Below are 18,378 nucleotides of genomic sequence, written 5' to 3' on the forward strand. Positions count from 1 at the left end.
ATATACTGTATATCTAAACTTAACAAGTGAAATGTGTGTTTGGTATATTATTTCTTTGTTGTAACAATGCTTTTTGACAATAAATCAGTTGGAAAGCCTGTTTATTTACCTTTCAAATGGTGCCACATTTGTGAGGAACATGCATTTGTGGGATGAGCAGAGCTGAGTATGTGGGGTGCGCCCATGACAAATGCGACAAATCTCGTCCAAGACTGATGTCATTAAAAAAAAAAAGCCAGTCTCCAGATATGTATTATACGGAAGATAACACATTTTCTGTGTTTTTCTCATGAAAAACAAAAGTGATTTCATGTATTCAAAATGGCATTTAAAGGATTAAGTCCTGAAAATTATAAAATATTTGGTATTTTTGATTAGGGCTGAAGTTGCTTTAAAGATTGATCTAAAAAAAGTAGTGAAAAAATATTTTTAATATAATGTTTTTATCAAAATGTTTGGCAGTGGACATTTTTGTCCCGAATGGTCAATTAGGGCAGTCAATGTTGTTCACAGTGAATTATAGACCCATTAGAACAATTGGGATTCTAAAATATATCGAGAAAATAGCCTTGTTACAAAAAATCATGCCATTTGCCAATAACTTTGGTTTACACAACCAAAGTTATTGGCAAATGAAAAGTAAAAAATGACCCATTTGGACAAAAATGGCCAGATTGATACCGGAGGGTTAAATATATTATTTTATCGCGGGCTGATTTGACCACGGAACACCGAATCACGGCCGACACAGGACCGTACTGATCTGCGCTCTTATTTTGCGAGACAACTTCCGGTAGCAAAATATGAAAAAAATGCGGTTTTTTCGTTTCTGTTCATTAGTGGCTTTATTTTTAGTTTTGAGAAGTAGATAATGCAAATCATCCCGTTTCTTAAATGTAGTTAATCCCTAATCTATTTTTTCAATTTTAAAACGAAAATTAAATATCCAGTCGTTTTTTGTTATTGAATATCATTTCGAGAAAAGAAAATCCAATGACCAAAACATACACTGACCGTGGTGTTATGGCATTATGTCATATTATTTCAACAAAACAACTACAAAACATGTACATAAAGGCATAAACTGTGTCTCTAACTGTACCTTAAAAAGCTGTAATGTAAATCAATGAAATGCATTATAGATAGATATAGAATCAGAGGGATGAAAGCCTCTTTAAACTGTTAAGCCCCTACTTTTTTCTTTTCTTTTCACGACACTGTGTCTCAGCAGTGGCGTTTTCTCCCGGAGGCCAAGGGAAGCCAGGCTTCCCCTGTTTTTTCGGATTGTAGTTATAATTTAAATAAATAAATAAAAACACTTTGTTTTGTTTCGATAATTCTCCTTTGCTGTGTGTTGCTGCCGGCCCGGCTCTCCCCCATTCTCATTGAGTATTTTACAAAGAGTGAAACAAACAGCGCCCCTCTAGATGTTATGGTGAAACAGTAGATTGCACTCACTGTTGCGAGAGGAGGCCAGCCGAATCTAGCTTCCCTTGGTGAAAAAAAATGGAGGGATTGACCAATCAGATGAGGCCCACGTGATGCCCCTGCCAACCTGTGATTGGTCAGGGCCATGCCAAGGGAAGCTAGCCGCCTCTTGCTTCCCTTCAGAGGCGGCTGGCGGCTGGCGATTTGATTGGACACTGCCATCCAATCAAATCACATCAACATCAGTTTTAATACTGTAACTGTCATCACCGCCGTTAGACATTATCAAGCAAATGAAGCATTATGGAGGGTGGAGATTTGGCGTACTTAATCAAACATAACTTTACTAAACTTCCGCTACAGCAGCAACTAAAAATTAAATCAGATGACAGGCAAATGCCCGCACTCGAGCTGTGTGTACGCAGAGGAAAAAGGGAGAGAATCGGACGTTCAATGAGGACAATTATGTCCGCACGGAGTGGCTAACTGGAAGCGCTAAACTTCAGCGTCTAATTTGCTGGCCATGTCTTCTTTTTGACAAGGATTCGTGCTCCCTGAACAATCCTTGGGCAACTTCAGGATTCATCGACCTTGCCAACCTGTCACGGGCAATTGAGAGGCACGGTAAATCCAAAAATCACATAGATTGTGTGATTGTCTGCATACATTAATAAGTAAAATGCTTAAATTAATAAGGAGAGAGTTTCAGCTGGAGAGTGCGTGCGGACCTGTCGGTTAGATAACAGGCGTGTGCAAGTCCTGCATCTGTGTGATACAAATGTGTGTCAAATGATACCGGGCGCTGTAATCACTCATCTGGTTACGTTATTGACCACCCCCCGACCCAAAAAATGGGCTTCCCCTACATTTTTCCCCACGCCACGCTACTGTGTCTCAGGGGATCTTAATATTTAAGAACCTATTAATGTGTTATACCAGATTAACGGAAATAATCTCAGCTAACTGATGATACAAACCATTTTTACCAAAACAAAACACAAGTCTCATAAGAAGCATCTAAATGACCCCTGAACGAAATATTCTAACGCACTTTGGCACAGAACTCAATATAAAATATACCCTTATTACTTATCATAGCTGCACATACAAGATATCCGATTAAAGCTGAGGTTCCACATATTATTTAGGTATATATATTATCACTGAGTGATCCGAGCTCTTGACAGGGGAAGTAAACACAGACATCACAACACGTACCTTTACGGAGCTTTTACTGGAGATCGTCTCACTGTAGCTGTGAATCTGATCAAAAGGCTGGTTCAATGGCATTAAAACGAGAAAAAACGCGGCTGACTCGGTTAATCCATAGGTTGATAATGTTTCTGGGTAATAATTTGTTTAATTTATAATCCATAATTCCATTTTTATGTAAAAATCGGAGAGTAAAAGTTAGCTGCTAATGGTAGCCACCAGAGTTATCGCAGCTTCCGGTCTTGGCTATGCGGCCATATATATATCTATGTATGCGGCAGTCTCAGACACACACATTACCAAATAAGGAGTATGTGGGAGTTTCCCTCGATTCCATTGGCTCTGACGGTTAGAAAGAGATGTCAATCAGCAAAATCGACCAACGGGGGCCAGAGATATGGAAAATCCACCCAAATGACCCCAGAAGTGTTTTTTTTTGCTAAATCTCTCTAAAAAGGTCAAATTTCACTTGTTTTGCATCAATCTTGATACAGGGTACTTATTATATGTTGTAGTTTGGATTCCTAAAGCTTTTAGTCTACCATCCCATCATTCAAGGGTGGTTTTCACTATAAGTAATTATTTATTTTTTTGGACGGACACAATCATTTACATTTTTTTTACTGTGTTCAATCTGAATTTACTTTAAAATAAAAAACATCTATATTGATTCTGACACTTCTACATCCAACTAACAGGTGTAACCTTGCTTTGAGAGAAAATATTAATTTAACCCTTTTAGAAGGGAAGATATGGTCATTTGTTCTGGGAATGTCATTTACGAGCCTGAGACCTGAAAAACAGGCGGAACTTGAACCGGCGACCCTACGGCTCCCAGTCCAAGCCCCTACCGTGCATTTAAGTCAGATATTTTATAACAACATTATTATTTATTTTTTAAACAGAAACAACAACTTTTTATTTAGACTTTTCTGTTCTTATTTTGTTTTGTTTGTAATAAACAACAGTTTGTTGGTCTGTTTGGTCTTTAATATTACTCGACTCCAAATGTAAAGAATTTAAATATACATATTTCCCCTTTTTTATTTAGTCTTGGGTTGCCCAAGGGAAGTTTGCTCTCCATTAAGATTGATTATTTATTCAAAAATATGTATCGATTATTATTTTGCCTAAAAAACTAGAAAACAACTCCCAAAAAAGAATTTCATCTAAATGCCAAGACTATGCCAATTTGTGTTTCCAAAAAGCTCATCATTCACCACAGCAAAACGATTCAAAAGCTCTCTATACTGTATATTCATAAGTCCTGGCGAAACTGAATGCTCCTTTTATAAAAGGACGTCTATGAAAAATTACCACCATGAAACAATTCAAGCAACTGCAATTACAAATTAAACGTTATCCCTGCTAACTTTCTGTTTTATTTATTTATTTGGTATTTAATTGGGGGGGGGGTGGGGGGGTACATTTGTTTAATGTCCTTTTCGGGAAGAAAGAAATGCCAATACAAATATTTCTAAAACGTAAAAAACTTAATTCAAGACACAATTATAATAAATACAAACTGTGTTTTTGATGCTGGTTAGGCTTAGCCACACCATTGATATTTAAACATGGGCATGTCAACACTATTTGAAGGTGATATTTATTCCATGACACAGTTCAATTTGACAACAAATGTCCCAGCTAATGCAAAGGTCTCTGCCTGGAATCACTGATTTATGTCCATGATAGCGGCCCACTCTCCACTGTTGCTATGTAGAGAGCCATCATCTCAGTTTGTTCGGGGACGGATATCTCAAGCCACCCATTAGGAAACACTTTGCTAAATCCATGGCAATAAAAAGGGACATAAAAGAGCAATTCATTCTCATTAACATTTAAGAAAACGTCCTTAATCAGTGACAATGGCTTAGATTCCCACACATATCCCTAAATGACCAGGTGGACATCCGCTGTTGAAGCGCATGGTGGTGACCAGAGATAGGAAGATGTGTGACGTCACAGTAGACTCTGTATAAAAAGGGTTGATCTGGATCAGGTTTTCTGAAAATAAACAACATGAAATCTGTACTCCTGCTTGCGTTGCTGCTGTGCACGGTGTGTGTGGCGCATGTTCAGACGCAGGACAACAAAAACACACTGAGGCTGTGTGGCCGGGCGTTAATGCGGGCAGTGGTGTACACCTGCGGAGGATCCAGGTGGAGAAGAGTGACGGGGGGAGAGGAGACTTTGCAAGACGGTGAGTGAACAGTCACTTATATTTCTCTTTGTAGCATTGGGGTTCATTTCAAATCATTGACAGATTGGTTTATGTCTGTTTGCAGGTCGCAGAGAGCCAGAACTGAAGAGGACAGATAATGACCGTCAGTGGCGGGACCTAAACCAGGCGCTAATAACAGTGTGCTGCCAAGTAGGCTGTCGAAAGAGTGACCTCTCCATGCTCTGCTAGAGGACAACATCCCCAAAATCATCAACACATTGAAATAAAATCTTCAGAACATAATGTAATTTCACTTTCCATGCTACCAATAATAAAAAACACCGTGATTTTGCTTACAAATTCTTGTTTATCATTTGATACTTGGCAAAATATACTCTTTAACAGCAGAAATCTTTTAGGAATCTAAAGTGTTTATCAGTCTTTGTGTGTATGGTTTACTCATAGTAAACAGCGTAGACAGTGGCCACGCCGTACAGAGAGCTGTTTTTGAAGGAGAAGGAGGCGAAGGTGTCATTAGCGGCGTCCCATAGACAGCGGCTGCTGATCTGCATGCTCTGTCCCGCGAGCTGGCCGATGTGGACCAGGACCACGATCTTATATCTGGGAATCATGAGTTCCTTCACACGGGCTCTGATCACCTGGAGGGGAAAGCCAAGGAAGGGAACTGATAGAAAACAAGTTCCAAGCGTTCAAAAGGTGTTGCATTTGTTTTGTCTGTTTTATTTACCTCACATATTGTTTTTGTCATTTTCTGAGACCATTCTACTTCGTATTTCTCCTCCTGGAGGTAACTGGTCAGTACGTCCTTCAGTATGTCTGTGACAGCAGGGACAGGCATGCGTTTATTTGGTCCTGTAGTGAGAAAAACACAGAGACTATAATCCAACTTTTACTTTTTGTGCAGTAAATCATATATCATTTGAAATTTCAATGAATATTGCGTCAAAATGTCTAATGCTAAACCTGTTTCTGGTCTAGTTAGGCTTCCATCCCTTACCAATTAGAGGTGTTACTATATCAGATTTTACAACATGTATAGCCTATATCGCTAATTAACATTATAACAAAAATGTATCTTAATCTTTTTTTCTTCATTTTGTCTACTTTTAATTAAGAAAACGAATCAAATGAATTAGTGTGTGGTGCTCTAGGGGGGAAGGAGACAAAGTGAGAAAATGATGATTTGAGAGGCGCTAGAAAATGAATACTATATATAATATTATTGTCAGTTCACATCACACAAACATTGTGATTTTTTTAAAACAGTAGGCCTAGTCCAATTTTTATTTAGTAAGGGTTTATTTATGTTTTGTTTATTTAGGATACTTTCATATATGTTTTACATAAAAATTCCAAAGTTTGGTTATTCTTTCGAATTAGAAGTCCATTGCTCTTTAAAATGATGCTGTAATATTATCACTATCATATCAGTGGCATACATCTCCTCTAAAACAACACAATGTCATAATATAGTTTAGAGCAGGGGTCTCAAACTCAAGGCCCGGGGGCCAAATCCGGCCCGCAACTTCATTTTATGTGGCCCGCAAGAGCTTGCAAAGAATATAATACGTTTATTATATGGTCACATGCCACTTTACAGAAGCAGGTTGCCCATAAACTACATGTCCCACAATGCATCTCATTTTGTGACATGCGCACTGAAGAGACTTGCAATTATTTGCCCTAGACTTCTGCTTTCAGACGTAGTTAATTATGAAGTTATTACCCTATCCGATAATAATCCAATGCAGAGGCAATAATGTAATATAATACATTATTTTATGTATATTATATATTTAGATATGTATATTTATATAGTTACAACCGGCCCTTTGAGTGCAACCATAATACTGATGTGGCCCGCGATGAAATTGAGTTTGACACCTTTGACACCAGTTTGACACCAGTCCATAAAACGTAAATGTGACAGTATACATCTCAGTGATGCATGTGTGAACCATAAACCAGAAACATGTATAGCATGTGTGTCAAACAAGTAAATATGACCTCACCCAGCTGGTAGGTGTTCTCCGTTGTTATGGCCATCCGAGCGTTGTCATCATGGTGTGCGAGTTCATCAATGTACGACACAGTGCTTATGGAGCTGGAAGACAGGATCAGATACAGGAACATTAACAGGGTGTGTGGTTCCTGATCTCTGGAATTATTGAAAAAGAGCTGAGAGGAACTTCTCAACCAGAAAGGATACACACGTATTGGGAATGCTTTTTATATATCAGTTCAAATCAGTGTTCGAAGAAATATGTCAATCTTATATTCAAGTTAAAATAGAAATGACAACTAAGTATGATTTCTATGTTACAATTACATATCTGTATTCAAAGTATTACTTAAATGAAATAGTACAAAATATTTTTGAATACAAATACACTTTACGTCTCAGTTGCAGAGGCAATAATATAATATAATACATTATTTCATATACATTATGCATTTATAATATATATGTATATTTATATAGTTACAACCGGCCCTTTGAGTGCAACCATAATGCTAATGTGGCCCACGATGAAATTGAGTTTGACACCCCTGGGGTAGAAGTATAAAGCAGCAGGAAATGGAAATACTCAAGTTCTGTTCAAGTCAATCTAAATTGTACTTAAGTACCTGAGTAAATGTACTTGGTTACTTACTATCGGACCAAATAATAAACACGACTGAGGAAAATGCAATAATATTAAAGTTGGATATCTGCCCACATGATTACAGAGCACTCACTCCTTGGTCCTGCCTGTGGCCTCTTTGCCTCGGGCTCCATGTCCTCTCCTCTGGGACTTGTCTTTAAACACCTCAGACATGACAGCTTGTCTTCACAGGACGACAACAAAAACATACTGACGTTAGCTCAGTTATACATATACAGTGGTATAGTTAAACATAAGCTAAATTCAACACTTGAGGGCGAGTATTAAATACATATTGTCAAAATGAAAACTCATAAAGCATTTAACGCTAACACTTTGAAACAGTGCTATGCGCTAGCTCTTCAGGGTATGTAAACATAATATGCTACCAAGGCTGTTTGTAGTTGGCTTGTTTGTTAACCCATTATTACTTTTAGCTAACTTTGGAAAACAGTATAGTTTACAGAATATTTTGTGTCAAATAGGACACAAATAAATATAACCAAAGCGATTTTAACAGGTTATTACCGATTTTAGGAACTCTTGAACCGAGCAGAAGTAGTTAGCCCTTTAGAGCTTGGTGTCGTCATAGCAACCAAGTACCATCAGTCAGTGGGCGGGACTTTCTTCTTCTTCTTCTTCTTCTTCTTCTTCTTCTTCTTCTTCTTCTTCTTCTTCTTCTTCTTCTTCTTCTTCTTCTTCTTCTTCTTCTTCTTCTTCTTCTTCTTCTTCTTCTTCTTCTTCTTCTTCTTCTTCTTCTTCTTCTTCTTCTTCTCCGTTTTTGGCGGATTGCAAACAACTTTAAAGGTGCATACCGCCACCTATTGCACATGAGTATGAATAATCATATAATTTAATCTCTTAAACTCTTTATTTAGTCTATGCTCTTAACCTATGATCTAATCAAAAATAAATAAATAAATCAACAAAAACATGAAATAAATAAAACACAAATAAAAATGATCTTTCCTGACCTAATGTTAAATAATTGTTCCTACCCCAGTTTCACTCAGGAAGGTAAACAGTGCCTTTCTGGTAGCTCTTACTCCCTCTCCTTTTGTTCCCAAAACACCAACCACACTCCATTCCCTCTCTGCCTCTAAAACTTTAGCCTTTAGTTTTTCTCCTTCAGCTTTATAGATGTCACAATGTAACAAGATGTGTTCTACATGTTCTTTAACTCCACAGTTCCCACACTTGTCACTGTCACTTTTCCCCATGATATACAGCGTACCATTCAAAACTGTGTGATTTATTCTGAGTCTAGCCATCATGATTTCCTCCCTTCTGTTTCTTTCTTTATAAATATTAATTGTAATTGTCTTTTGTACTTTGTGATATTCTTTGCCTTTCTGGTCTTTCTCCCACCTTTTCTGCCAGATCTCCATCCCTTTTTTCTTAATGACTGCTTTTCCTTCTCCTTTTCCAAGTTGAACTGGTAATGTTATTTCCTTTTGTAGTGCACTTTTTGCTCATTTATCAGCACACTCGTTCCCTTTCACCCCCTCATGTGCAGGCACCCAGCAGAACTGCAGATCTATACCACCTCTGTGAAGTCTTAACAGGCTATGATTCAGTTCTATGAGAATGTCTTCTCTGGCAGTTGTTGTTGATTGTGTGCTTTTTAATATGGATAATGAATCTGTGCATATCACCACCCTATCTGGTCTGACCTCTTCAACCCACTGTAATCCTATTATTACAGCAAGCATTTCTGCTGCGTACACTGATAGTTGATCAGATGCTCTTTTTGAAATCGATATTTTAAAGTCCAACACACTCTTCCTTGTTCTTAGAACCATCTGTGTACATTTTTAGGTAATTGTAGTACTTTTCGTTCAGATACTTGTTTTAATTCCCACTTCATTTATTTGCCACTCTTTTTTCCTTTCTACAATACTCATATCTATTTTAGCTTCTGGGAAAAGCCATGGGGGAACACTGCTGAATGGGGTTGCTTTGGCAAACGTGATGGTCTCCACTCCACATGCCCTCGTTCTTTCCTTACTAAGTTGTCCAGCCAAACCCACGCCCCTGGAACTTTGCATATTCCCAGCAATCCTGTAATATTCTGTTTGTGATATTTTCCTCTCCACTTCCTTGTAGTCTGACCCAGTATGACAGAGCAAGTTTCTCTCTTCTGATCTCCAGAGGTGTCTCTCCTGCTTCTATCAGAACTGCATTGATAGGGGATGACTTTATCGCTCCAATACACACAGCTGCAATGCTTTGTATTCTATCAATTTTTAAAAGCGATATTTATGCTGCTGCTCCATACACTATACTTTTTTTTGTTTCCACTTGATTAATATGCATTTTCCATGTATATTTGCTATCAAACCACAGTCCTAAGTATTTGAGCATTCACCTTTGTCATTGGACGATCATATAGTGTTAGCTGTTGGCCATCAATCTTGCGTTTGTTTGTAAATACCATGTAGCATGACTTGCTTTCTGACATTTTGAATCCCCAGTTATATGACCACCTCTCCATTTTTTTAATCGCTCTAGCTATATTCTCCATTACGTATGGGGCATTTCTTCCCCTCATCCAAATAGCCCCATCATCTGCGTATAGAGCCGATTGGATGCATGTGTCTAAGCATGTAAATATCTCATTAATCATGATGTTAAATAATATTGGACTGACTGCAGTCCCTTGGGGAATACCATTTTCTATTTCAAAATAATTGGAAATATCTGCTCCAACCTTTACTCTAAATGTCCTGTCTGTTAAAAAGGCCTTTACCCAATTGAACATTCTCCCTCCAATACCCTTCTACTCAATTTGATCAGTAATCCATCCCTCCACATTCATACGCCTTTTCAATGTCAAAGTACACTATTGCCATTATCTCTTTCATTTTCAATGTTTTTTCCACATCATTACTCACTCTTACTAATGCATCTATTGTGGACCTATTGTGGACCGCCCTTTGGAAAAGTACAGAAATCCGCTCTGAAAACTACTCAGCAGCCCTTTCTGTTCCAGTAAGAGCCTACGAACGGTGGGACTTCCTGCTGCCGATCTGCTCTAAAGATGTACATTTTGTTTTTGTGTATCGACGATAAAATGACTATTGTGCTGTTACATCATTCTACAAACTGCTAAATGTTGTTGTAAGCTTCTTAAAAAAGCTTGTGTTTATACTGGATTTTGGACACAGCAGTTGAGAAATAATCTCATTAAGATAGATTTTGTTGTATAGAGATTTTTGAATAGCCTAATTACATAATATTTATGGGGTTTGTATGTGTTCACATTCCCTTTTAGTTTTTTTCCAAGCTCAATAATGAATTTTTCAACCTCAGCCTTTAAGATAACATGTGAGAGATTGAAGTGTTTTGGAAAAAAACGGGAAAACGGGTCCTTGTGGTCAGATTGATTTCTCAAATAGCCTCAACCTGATTCTATTCAAGTAAAAGTAATAATACCGTAAGTAAACGTCCTGCATTCAAAATATGACCTAGAAAAGTACAAAAGCATAGATGGATTCATATGTCTATCATTTTAATGATGTAAAAAATGTGCTAATGGTTTTCTATATTTGGGCTTTACAGGGTTAAAGGATGATATAACATTGATAACTTTGTATTCTGCCTGGTATCTGCATCCATGATAGTCATTCATTTTTGTATTTATAATATAAACCTGCAAAAGTAATTAGTAACTAATGTTTGCAAATAAATAAAGTTAGTAAAAAGTACAATTTCTGCCGCCAAAGTGTAATGGATTAGAAGTATAAAGTAGCATAAAAGAAAAATACTCAAGTAATCAAAAATGTACTTCAGTGCAGTACTTAAATACATGCACTTAGTTACTTTCCACCACTGGTGGCATTTAGGAATAAATCCTGAAATAAATTATATATTTATTTTAGTTAACCAGTGGAAATCAGGTTGAGTGATTCACTTTCACAAGAACATGCCCCACTAAAACATGTTGTACAAAACAATCATATACTTTTCTATATTTGGACAAATGAAAGTGAGATACACGTCACATATTTCCTCTTCTTTATTACCAAGTAAAACAGGTATTACATTATATTGATTTTTTTTCATATATTTACTTTCAAAATCTTTGGATGGGAAATTTACATGACATGTTTGCATATTCTGTGTCTAATGCAGTGAAAGGAATACAGCCATAAAAGTTGTAGAAAAAATTAACGTACAGAAACCGTCACGCATCGGAGGAATAAGTGTATTCTGAAAAATAAGGCAAAGAAAAATATAAGCATAACAAACAGAAACACTGAAAACCGTCCTTCTTAAATGACTTAAATATCGTTTTTTCTTTTTCTAAGACATAATGAAATATTACACCTATGCCCAAATTGTGAGTCAACACATGAAAACATTGTATAAAATGGTTCAAACACATATGTGACATGAGCCCATGGGTTGTTTAATGGGATGAGTGTGTTTTGTGTGCAAGTCAAACAGGAGAACATCAGATGCATGGAATGGGATTATCTATGAATACATGCCAAATGTATGGACGACGAGTTTTTTGAAGGTGCAACAACAGCAAAACAGAGTGGATGTTTAAGTGAAGGCAGAAAGTCTCCTCCCATAGCACGATTATACAATAACACACGCATCATGACCTTAGTGAAATGGATAAATTGGAATTGCATTGATAAGACTGGAATGGAACGAATGCAGATTTCATGCGGCACCGTTTGGAGTTATTCATCAACAGTTACAGGTATTTTTTGGTACAGAAACCCACATGTAAAACAATAGATGAGTGTTGGTGTTGTTACAGAATTCATCATGAGTGCTGACATCGATAAACCCAAAAGACGATCACAGACACATCCATATGCCCAGAGAAATATTCGAAACATAGCTTTTTATGTACACTTTATACACTTAAATATTGCTATTAGAAAATGATAAAACATGTATTCAACGTGGTGGAAAAGGAAGGAAATGAAACAGGGACATGAATAGTGCTGTCCTCTTCATAGACATTTATTTTTGTTACTCTGTGAGGTCCCCGATATTCCTCGTCAAGACCTCTATCAAAGATCGTGGTCAAAGGAAGTGGCTGACTTTTTTAAGCAGCATCAAAGGCAATTCCTACACTTTTCAACCCCTTCTAGATTTCTCCTGAAACTTAAAGCTCCTCCTCCCCACTGTATGGCACTCACGTCTGGCTCTGTATGCGTCTTAAGGCCCTTTTCAAACATATTTTCTGTAACATTAACAGAATAAAATTAACCTTCCAGTGAAAGTAGCAGCTTCTGTTTCGCCTTTTTGTTACACAATGTGACCATTCACAACAACAAATACCACTTAAAAGTCCTGTGGTGTGAGGAAGTTGATGTATCTCAGCATTGCACGTGCCCGTAGTGGTTATGTAATGCTTTTTGTTCTTCAGCAGATAGTTTCAACTTTCTGTTCACATGACCCTTTAAAGACAAAATGCCATCGTTGCAGTGGTAAAAGCTGCATGTGTAAAATTGTAGCATTACATATACAGTAAGTGCTTCAATCTTGAATGCAGGATGGGACTAAATAAGGTATTTTTGTTGCAAGCACATAAATGATATTTTGTAGAGTATTCATAAGGGATGCACAATATAAATCCGGTCAATAAGTAATTGTTCAATAACAGGAAATGTGTATTATCACGAACAGTTCCTAACTTCCTATAATAAAGTATGACTTTCATTGACTTAAAAAAAATTCAAGAAGAAGAAAACTCTAGAAAGCTATGTTTGCACCAGTGTAGAAGAATTTTGCAGTATACGACAATATGATTGCAATTCAATTCTTCTACCAGAAAATGTAATAGCATTTGAGGAGGCTCATTGTAAATTAACAATAGTGATGCCACTTTCATTTGGTTAGGTCAGAACTATGGGATTGTATTGCATTCCTTCTTAGCTCACTACATCTCAGCCAGGTTATGAACTTCTCTTTTAGAATACAAAAATGGAAAATCGATCGGCCATCCTATTGATGTCGGCCACGAGGAGCAGCTATTTAAGGGTTATCAGCTGAGCCAAATAAAATTCACAACAATAAACTTATCTGGTTGTAGAATGGAAAGCAGTCACAAATAAAGTATGTTTTATACAATACATACACACATTTAATGAAACTGGTGGTAAGTCATTAAGAACACTAGCTATCTTGGTAGCTAGCTAGCAAAAGGCTGCTAGATATGCCGTAGCTAACTAAGCTAGCTGGCTAACTTCATAATGGTCAGATACACAGCCATGGTACTATAATAATTAATATAGTCACTTAAAAAAAGCTAAGTTAAACCTGCAATTTGATGATTTTCTGGTTCCTTTCGGAAACACTGACATTTAATCAGCTTTTAAGTTGATTTGATCAACACTTTAGCGTATTAGCCCTGATAAACACACACAGCGAATAAGTAGTAACATTAGCATTTTGGAGTTGTGTTTTTGGTCACCTGATGTTTGACAGTCCAATATTTTCTCGCCTTTAACTCATGTTTTCTTGTTCCTACCAACTCCTGAGGATCACTGTCACTGTGGCGTCTTCTAGCCAGTTTGCTAACTATGATGCTATCTGTTTGTTGCTGGGCAGGTTGTACGATGGGTTTGAATGAGCTTTTACTCTTATAAAAGCTGCCTGTAATTATGTGATACAGTGTTAATATAAAAATATTAATTATAACTTTTTCACATTTACATTTAATTTAAATTGGAGATAAGTAAAATAAGTATAATTCTTCCAATGCTCAAATAAATGTTTTATTTGCATGGCTCAAACTCTACAAAATAATATTAACCTGCTTGCACACAAAGTTTTACTGTCCTCAAATTCCCCATCATGTGCTCCAGATTGAGGCACCAATATAATTCCGTATAAAAAGCACCTTCAGGTTAAAAGTGCTGATCCAGCGCTGCGGGTCATTCTGAACTGTGAACTGACCAATCCCCTTCAATCACAAGACTGATAGAATGGACTGTGACATTTCAAAGGCTGTCTAAACAGAAACGTCAATTCTGCTTAGACGGCCGGTGAGATCTCACTCATGGTGGAAAAAAAACTCTGATTTGAGGTGGCAGTGTATATCAGATATTACCATGAAACCTACAACTTATCGGAATACAACTGTATAGCAAATCTATAATACACCATTTTTTTTACATTTTCCTGTCTTTTCCACCTTGTTTTAGATTGCGTTATACTCACATCATCCTTTACAGTGCATTTTGCAATGACAACAGAAACTGCAATGAATAAGGCTGGATCACTGTATGAATCCACACATATGTTAACAAGTACAAAGAATCAGGGTTTTGCAATGTTTTACTCCATATAAGCCCATTAGTGCACAAAACGAATGATTTGTTTTTACTTGCATAAACTCAGCAGGAGTCCGTCTACTGAATGATGATGTCATGAAATAAATAATCCTGTGTGTGTGTGTTCTGTTATTCTGTAAAATAACAACCAGTTATTTTAATGGTTGCCTAAAATGAGGTTTCAGATGCACTAAACATGGGATGGATCCATAGTCTTCACAGTCAAATGCCATTGATTCTTTTGGTTCTGTTCCCAAACAGGTCCGCTAATTATCCGCCAAATATTTCCCTGTGAAATAAAACAAAATATGTCAGAGAAGCGGAAAGGTTCATCTGTGTCTGTGCAATGAAGCCCTGACATTAAAATGCCTCTCCCTAAGTAATTGGCCACTTGTGGTTAGGTATAACTTAATGGCCCTTTATGCAAAAAAACACATTTATGTTTTCTGCTTGCAAAAAACAAATTTGTTTCCGTTTTAACCAGCAGGAGGCACCGATACAAATCCACATTGTCCTATTGTATTGGAGAGGTTTGTCGTGTAATAGGAACCAGGGTTATTATCGTGGGGTAGAACAGAATCTAAAATGAAAATTGTTTTCTCTAAAATTAAACTATATAAAAACAATATCCTTATAAAGAAAACCTGAAACAATGTTCCCCGGTTAATATATATATTAAGTACAAATTAAAATACAATGAAGAAGAAAGTGAATTAATTTGAGTTCTAGTTTTTTGATATAATAGATTTTCTGTCACTCTGGTGACATTAAATCACAGAAAATGAACATACTTAACAGATTTAAATATTGTAGCAGATAAAATTACATAAACATGAACTATTGTGCTTATGCTAGTTTTAACCATAGACTGTATATATAACTTTTAACCCACTGTGGTCCTGTTCTTCTAAGTAAGATGGTGAAAGAAGAATCAAGTTAATTGCTGTATCAAAACATATACTAGCCTACATAGTTATCCAAGCTTGTAAAAAAACTAAGACATAATATATTAAATAAACTAAAACGAATTAAAATAAAGCAAGCAAACACTCTGGAAACTAACTAAACCTTGTATATCACCTGTAAAGCTGTGCACTGTGATGGGATCACATGTTAATGTCAGGCTGAACAGAATGCTGCCCTAAAGAGGTCACATAAATACTGGATGCTCAAACTGACCTGCAGCAAATCTCTTCTTGATCAGCGAGAGCCGGTAGCCCGTCCCTAGAAGCTGGATGTCGCAGCCCGACAGAGTGCAGCCCTCACTGCTGAACTGCACAGCCAGCTGGGAGGGTTTACAGGGACCCTCTGTCATCTGGAACCGGCCCAGGAGAGCCCCTACTCCTGAGGGACACACACACAGTACTAATGGGTACAATGTGCACATTTTAACTTTATATTTGCAAATGTTGCTTTAACTTCTTATATAGAAGCTTTAAAATATATTTATTTAATTTTATCTTTTTTTTATAGCACAACATAACTTTAACTTCTTATGCTATGCATATTTGTATTCCCTCCCTCCCAGCCACATCTGATCTGCCAACACTCTCACTTCATTCACACAAAATCACACATCTTTTCACTCTTGCCTTCAACTCCTAATCCACTAACCCCTCGCCCCTATTCCACTTAGTTTAGCACCTTTTACTTTTGTTGTTATTTTTCTTCTTTACTTGTAAAGCGATTTGAGCACCAGGAAAAGCGCTATAAATCACATGTATTATTATTTTTTATTTGTTTTCATTCTAAAATGCAGTATCTGCCCAGAAACTGAATTTCACCCGAGATTAATAAAGTAATAATTCAAAATGTAGAAATCAATTAAAAAGACGATAGTAATACACTTCTAGCCTGTAACTGAGATTTCAGTTCAGTCCAGTATAAGGGAGAATATGATAAGATGAGAACTGATTTTGTTTTAAAATTTGTTTCCCTTCCATACATGTTTTGACAAATGCAAAATTATGTTATGATTAATATTTAATTTGACATTTTGTTTCGTTGACATTTCTCAAGTCTGAAATAAATAAAAACTCCCTTAATGACAAATTCTGTCCCAACATGTTTGAGTAAGATGAGTCTGTAGTTAGCATTTCTTATTTGTTTACATTGCTAGATAAATCATTCAGTGGTTTATTAAATGTTAGTGGTTGTAAATTATTCCAAAAAAATCTAGTGAATTATTTTTATAGATAGTGGAAGGAAGCTCCAGCGTCCAATTTACATCAAAAGCTGTCTTCTTTTCCATGTTTGCTGTCAAAACCTTCACAATGCTAATGCTAACTCTCCTCGCTGTACCACAAGCCCACTCTACACATTGCCCTCAGGACTCTGTTGTGTTGAAGACCCTCCTTGTTGGTACAGTATATGTATGCATTGACGTATACGACTGGGTTTTGCTCAATTTGTGACGCACGTAAGCTAGCTTGTAGCTAGTGTTAGGGAAATATTTTCCAAAGCCCATAACTTTGACCCAGTGTATCAGTTCATACTGTCCTGACTGAGCACACGCACCTGTAACCTTGGCTGCTGTGCTCTCAGTGTTTTGTCTCCCTGTTCCTGCCTGTTGGCGTCAGCTGATAGAGGTGTTAGGATTCTATCTTGTTCTGCACAATGTTGATTATTCTCTCTGAACTAGCTAAGTATGGGTCTGGGGTAGAGATCTTCAGAATTGACGTGGCAACTCTACCGTGAAGTCAGAACCTCTGACTGTGTGACTTGTTTTGTGAATCCTCCGGCCGAAGCTCCTAATAAACCATCAGTGTTTGACATGAAAGCTCCTGCTCTTCCCGTGTCTCCTTCATGAGTCGGTGACTCCCACTACATTGCTACACAGAAGTTTCCCCCACAGCTAGCAAGTGTGTTAGAATCTCAGATTTTAGGAGGATACATAGACAGGAATGTGAAAACAACACCCTAGAGACCAGCTTCACACAGATATAACTAAATATGGTCAAGTGTGGACATTAGGTGGCATAAACATAAGAAGAACAAAGGAACTTCACCAAGAAGAATATGAATGAACACAAAAATGAAAACGTACCTCCATTTTCTGATCTGTGAGAGAGACTGGGGATTTTCCACTGTATCGTCTGCTGCTCTGGATTCCTTTATAAGAAAGTGATTCCACATTACAGAGACAATGTTGCAGTCTGATATGCATTAAAGGAACAATTTACCTACAAAATCACCTTTTGTATATCAACTACTCACCCTGTGTTACCTTTATTTCGTGAAGATAACTTTGTTTTTCTTACAAGCCTCCACGGTGAAGGAAGAATCAGAAACGGAACAAATAGCAAGATATCTTTTTATAAACTCTTAGAAAACCTGTGCAGTATAATCCAAGTGTTATTTATCTACTTCTAGGCTCACTATTTCACAAACACATACATTTTTACTAAAACTGTACTATTTTAAACAGCATAAACCTAACAAGCATGGACAAAAAGCGGACCTGCACAAGTGTGAGACTATTTATGTGGGCGTTTTGATATAGTAAGCTGTGAATTTATTATGAATTATTATATTCTGCGTTCACTCATGCGAGGTGACAAAGTTTTCTTCAAGAATTCAAGGTAACATGGGGGGAGTAATTGATATA

At 37.0% G+C, this 18,378-nt stretch overlaps 3 protein-coding genes across 8 annotated transcripts in view; 1 reads left to right on the forward strand and 2 right to left on the reverse strand.

Moving 5' to 3' along the window:
- Positions 1–4,225: 4,225 nt before the first annotated feature.
- tctex1d1 (Tctex1 domain containing 1) lies at positions 4,226–8,199 on the reverse strand. The gene is made up of 5 exons (XM_034215407.1): positions 7,999–8,199; positions 7,565–7,654; positions 6,838–6,929; positions 5,553–5,677; positions 4,226–5,463 (listed from the first exon to the last, which is right to left on the reverse strand). Exons 2-5 carry the CDS (start codon positions 7,642–7,644, stop codon positions 5,260–5,262), a joined length of 501 nt encoding a protein of 166 aa, XP_034071298.1. The 5' UTR covers positions 7,645–7,654; positions 7,999–8,199; the 3' UTR covers positions 4,226–5,259.
- On the forward strand, positions 4,533–5,119 carry LOC117545574 (relaxin-3-like). The gene is given in 2 exon segments (XM_034215408.1): positions 4,533–4,854; positions 4,907–5,119. Coding segments are annotated over 2 exon segments (339 nt in total). The 5' UTR covers positions 4,533–4,662; the 3' UTR covers positions 5,054–5,119.
- Positions 8,200–11,470: 3,271 nt separating the features above from the next.
- The window catches only part of sgip1b (SH3GL interacting endocytic adaptor 1b), a 31,608-nt gene continuing 24,700 nt past the window's right edge, over positions 11,471–18,378 (reverse strand). For 3 of the 6 annotated variants that reach the window (XM_034215369.1, XM_034215366.1, XM_034215364.1), the window contains 4 exons: positions 17,988–18,035; positions 17,818–17,882; positions 15,951–16,115; positions 11,471–15,060 (listed from right to left, as the gene is read on the reverse strand). In XM_034215369.1, the coding sequence (XP_034071260.1) occupies positions 15,038–15,060; positions 15,951–16,115; positions 17,818–17,882; positions 17,988–18,035 (301 nt within the window). In that variant the 3' untranslated portion in view covers positions 11,471–15,037. The remainder of the gene's footprint in view (positions 15,061–15,950; positions 16,116–17,817; positions 17,883–17,987; positions 18,036–18,378) is intronic. The other 3 variants (XM_034215365.1, XM_034215368.1, XM_034215367.1) reach the window with 3 other exon arrangements.

This window comes from Gymnodraco acuticeps, unplaced genomic scaffold (genome assembly GCF_902827175.1).
Source record: "Gymnodraco acuticeps unplaced genomic scaffold, fGymAcu1.1, whole genome shotgun sequence".
Lineage (NCBI taxonomy): Eukaryota > Metazoa > Chordata > Actinopteri > Perciformes > Bathydraconidae > Gymnodraco > Gymnodraco acuticeps.

Excerpts from the sequence above, each read along its gene's own strand:
- tctex1d1 (XM_034215407.1), bottom strand. The coding sequence starts at position 7,644 with ATGTCTGAGGTGTTTAAAGACAAGTCCCAGAGGAGAGGACATGGAGCC. Across the intron at positions 6,930-7,564 it reads GCCACAGGCAGGACCAAGGA|CTCCATAAGCACTGTGTCGT; the intron begins GTGAGTGCTCTG and ends CCTGTCTTCCAG. Across the intron at positions 5,678-6,837 it reads GGAGAACACCTACCAGCTGG|GACCAAATAAACGCATGCCT; the intron begins GTGAGGTCATAT and ends TTCTCACTACAG.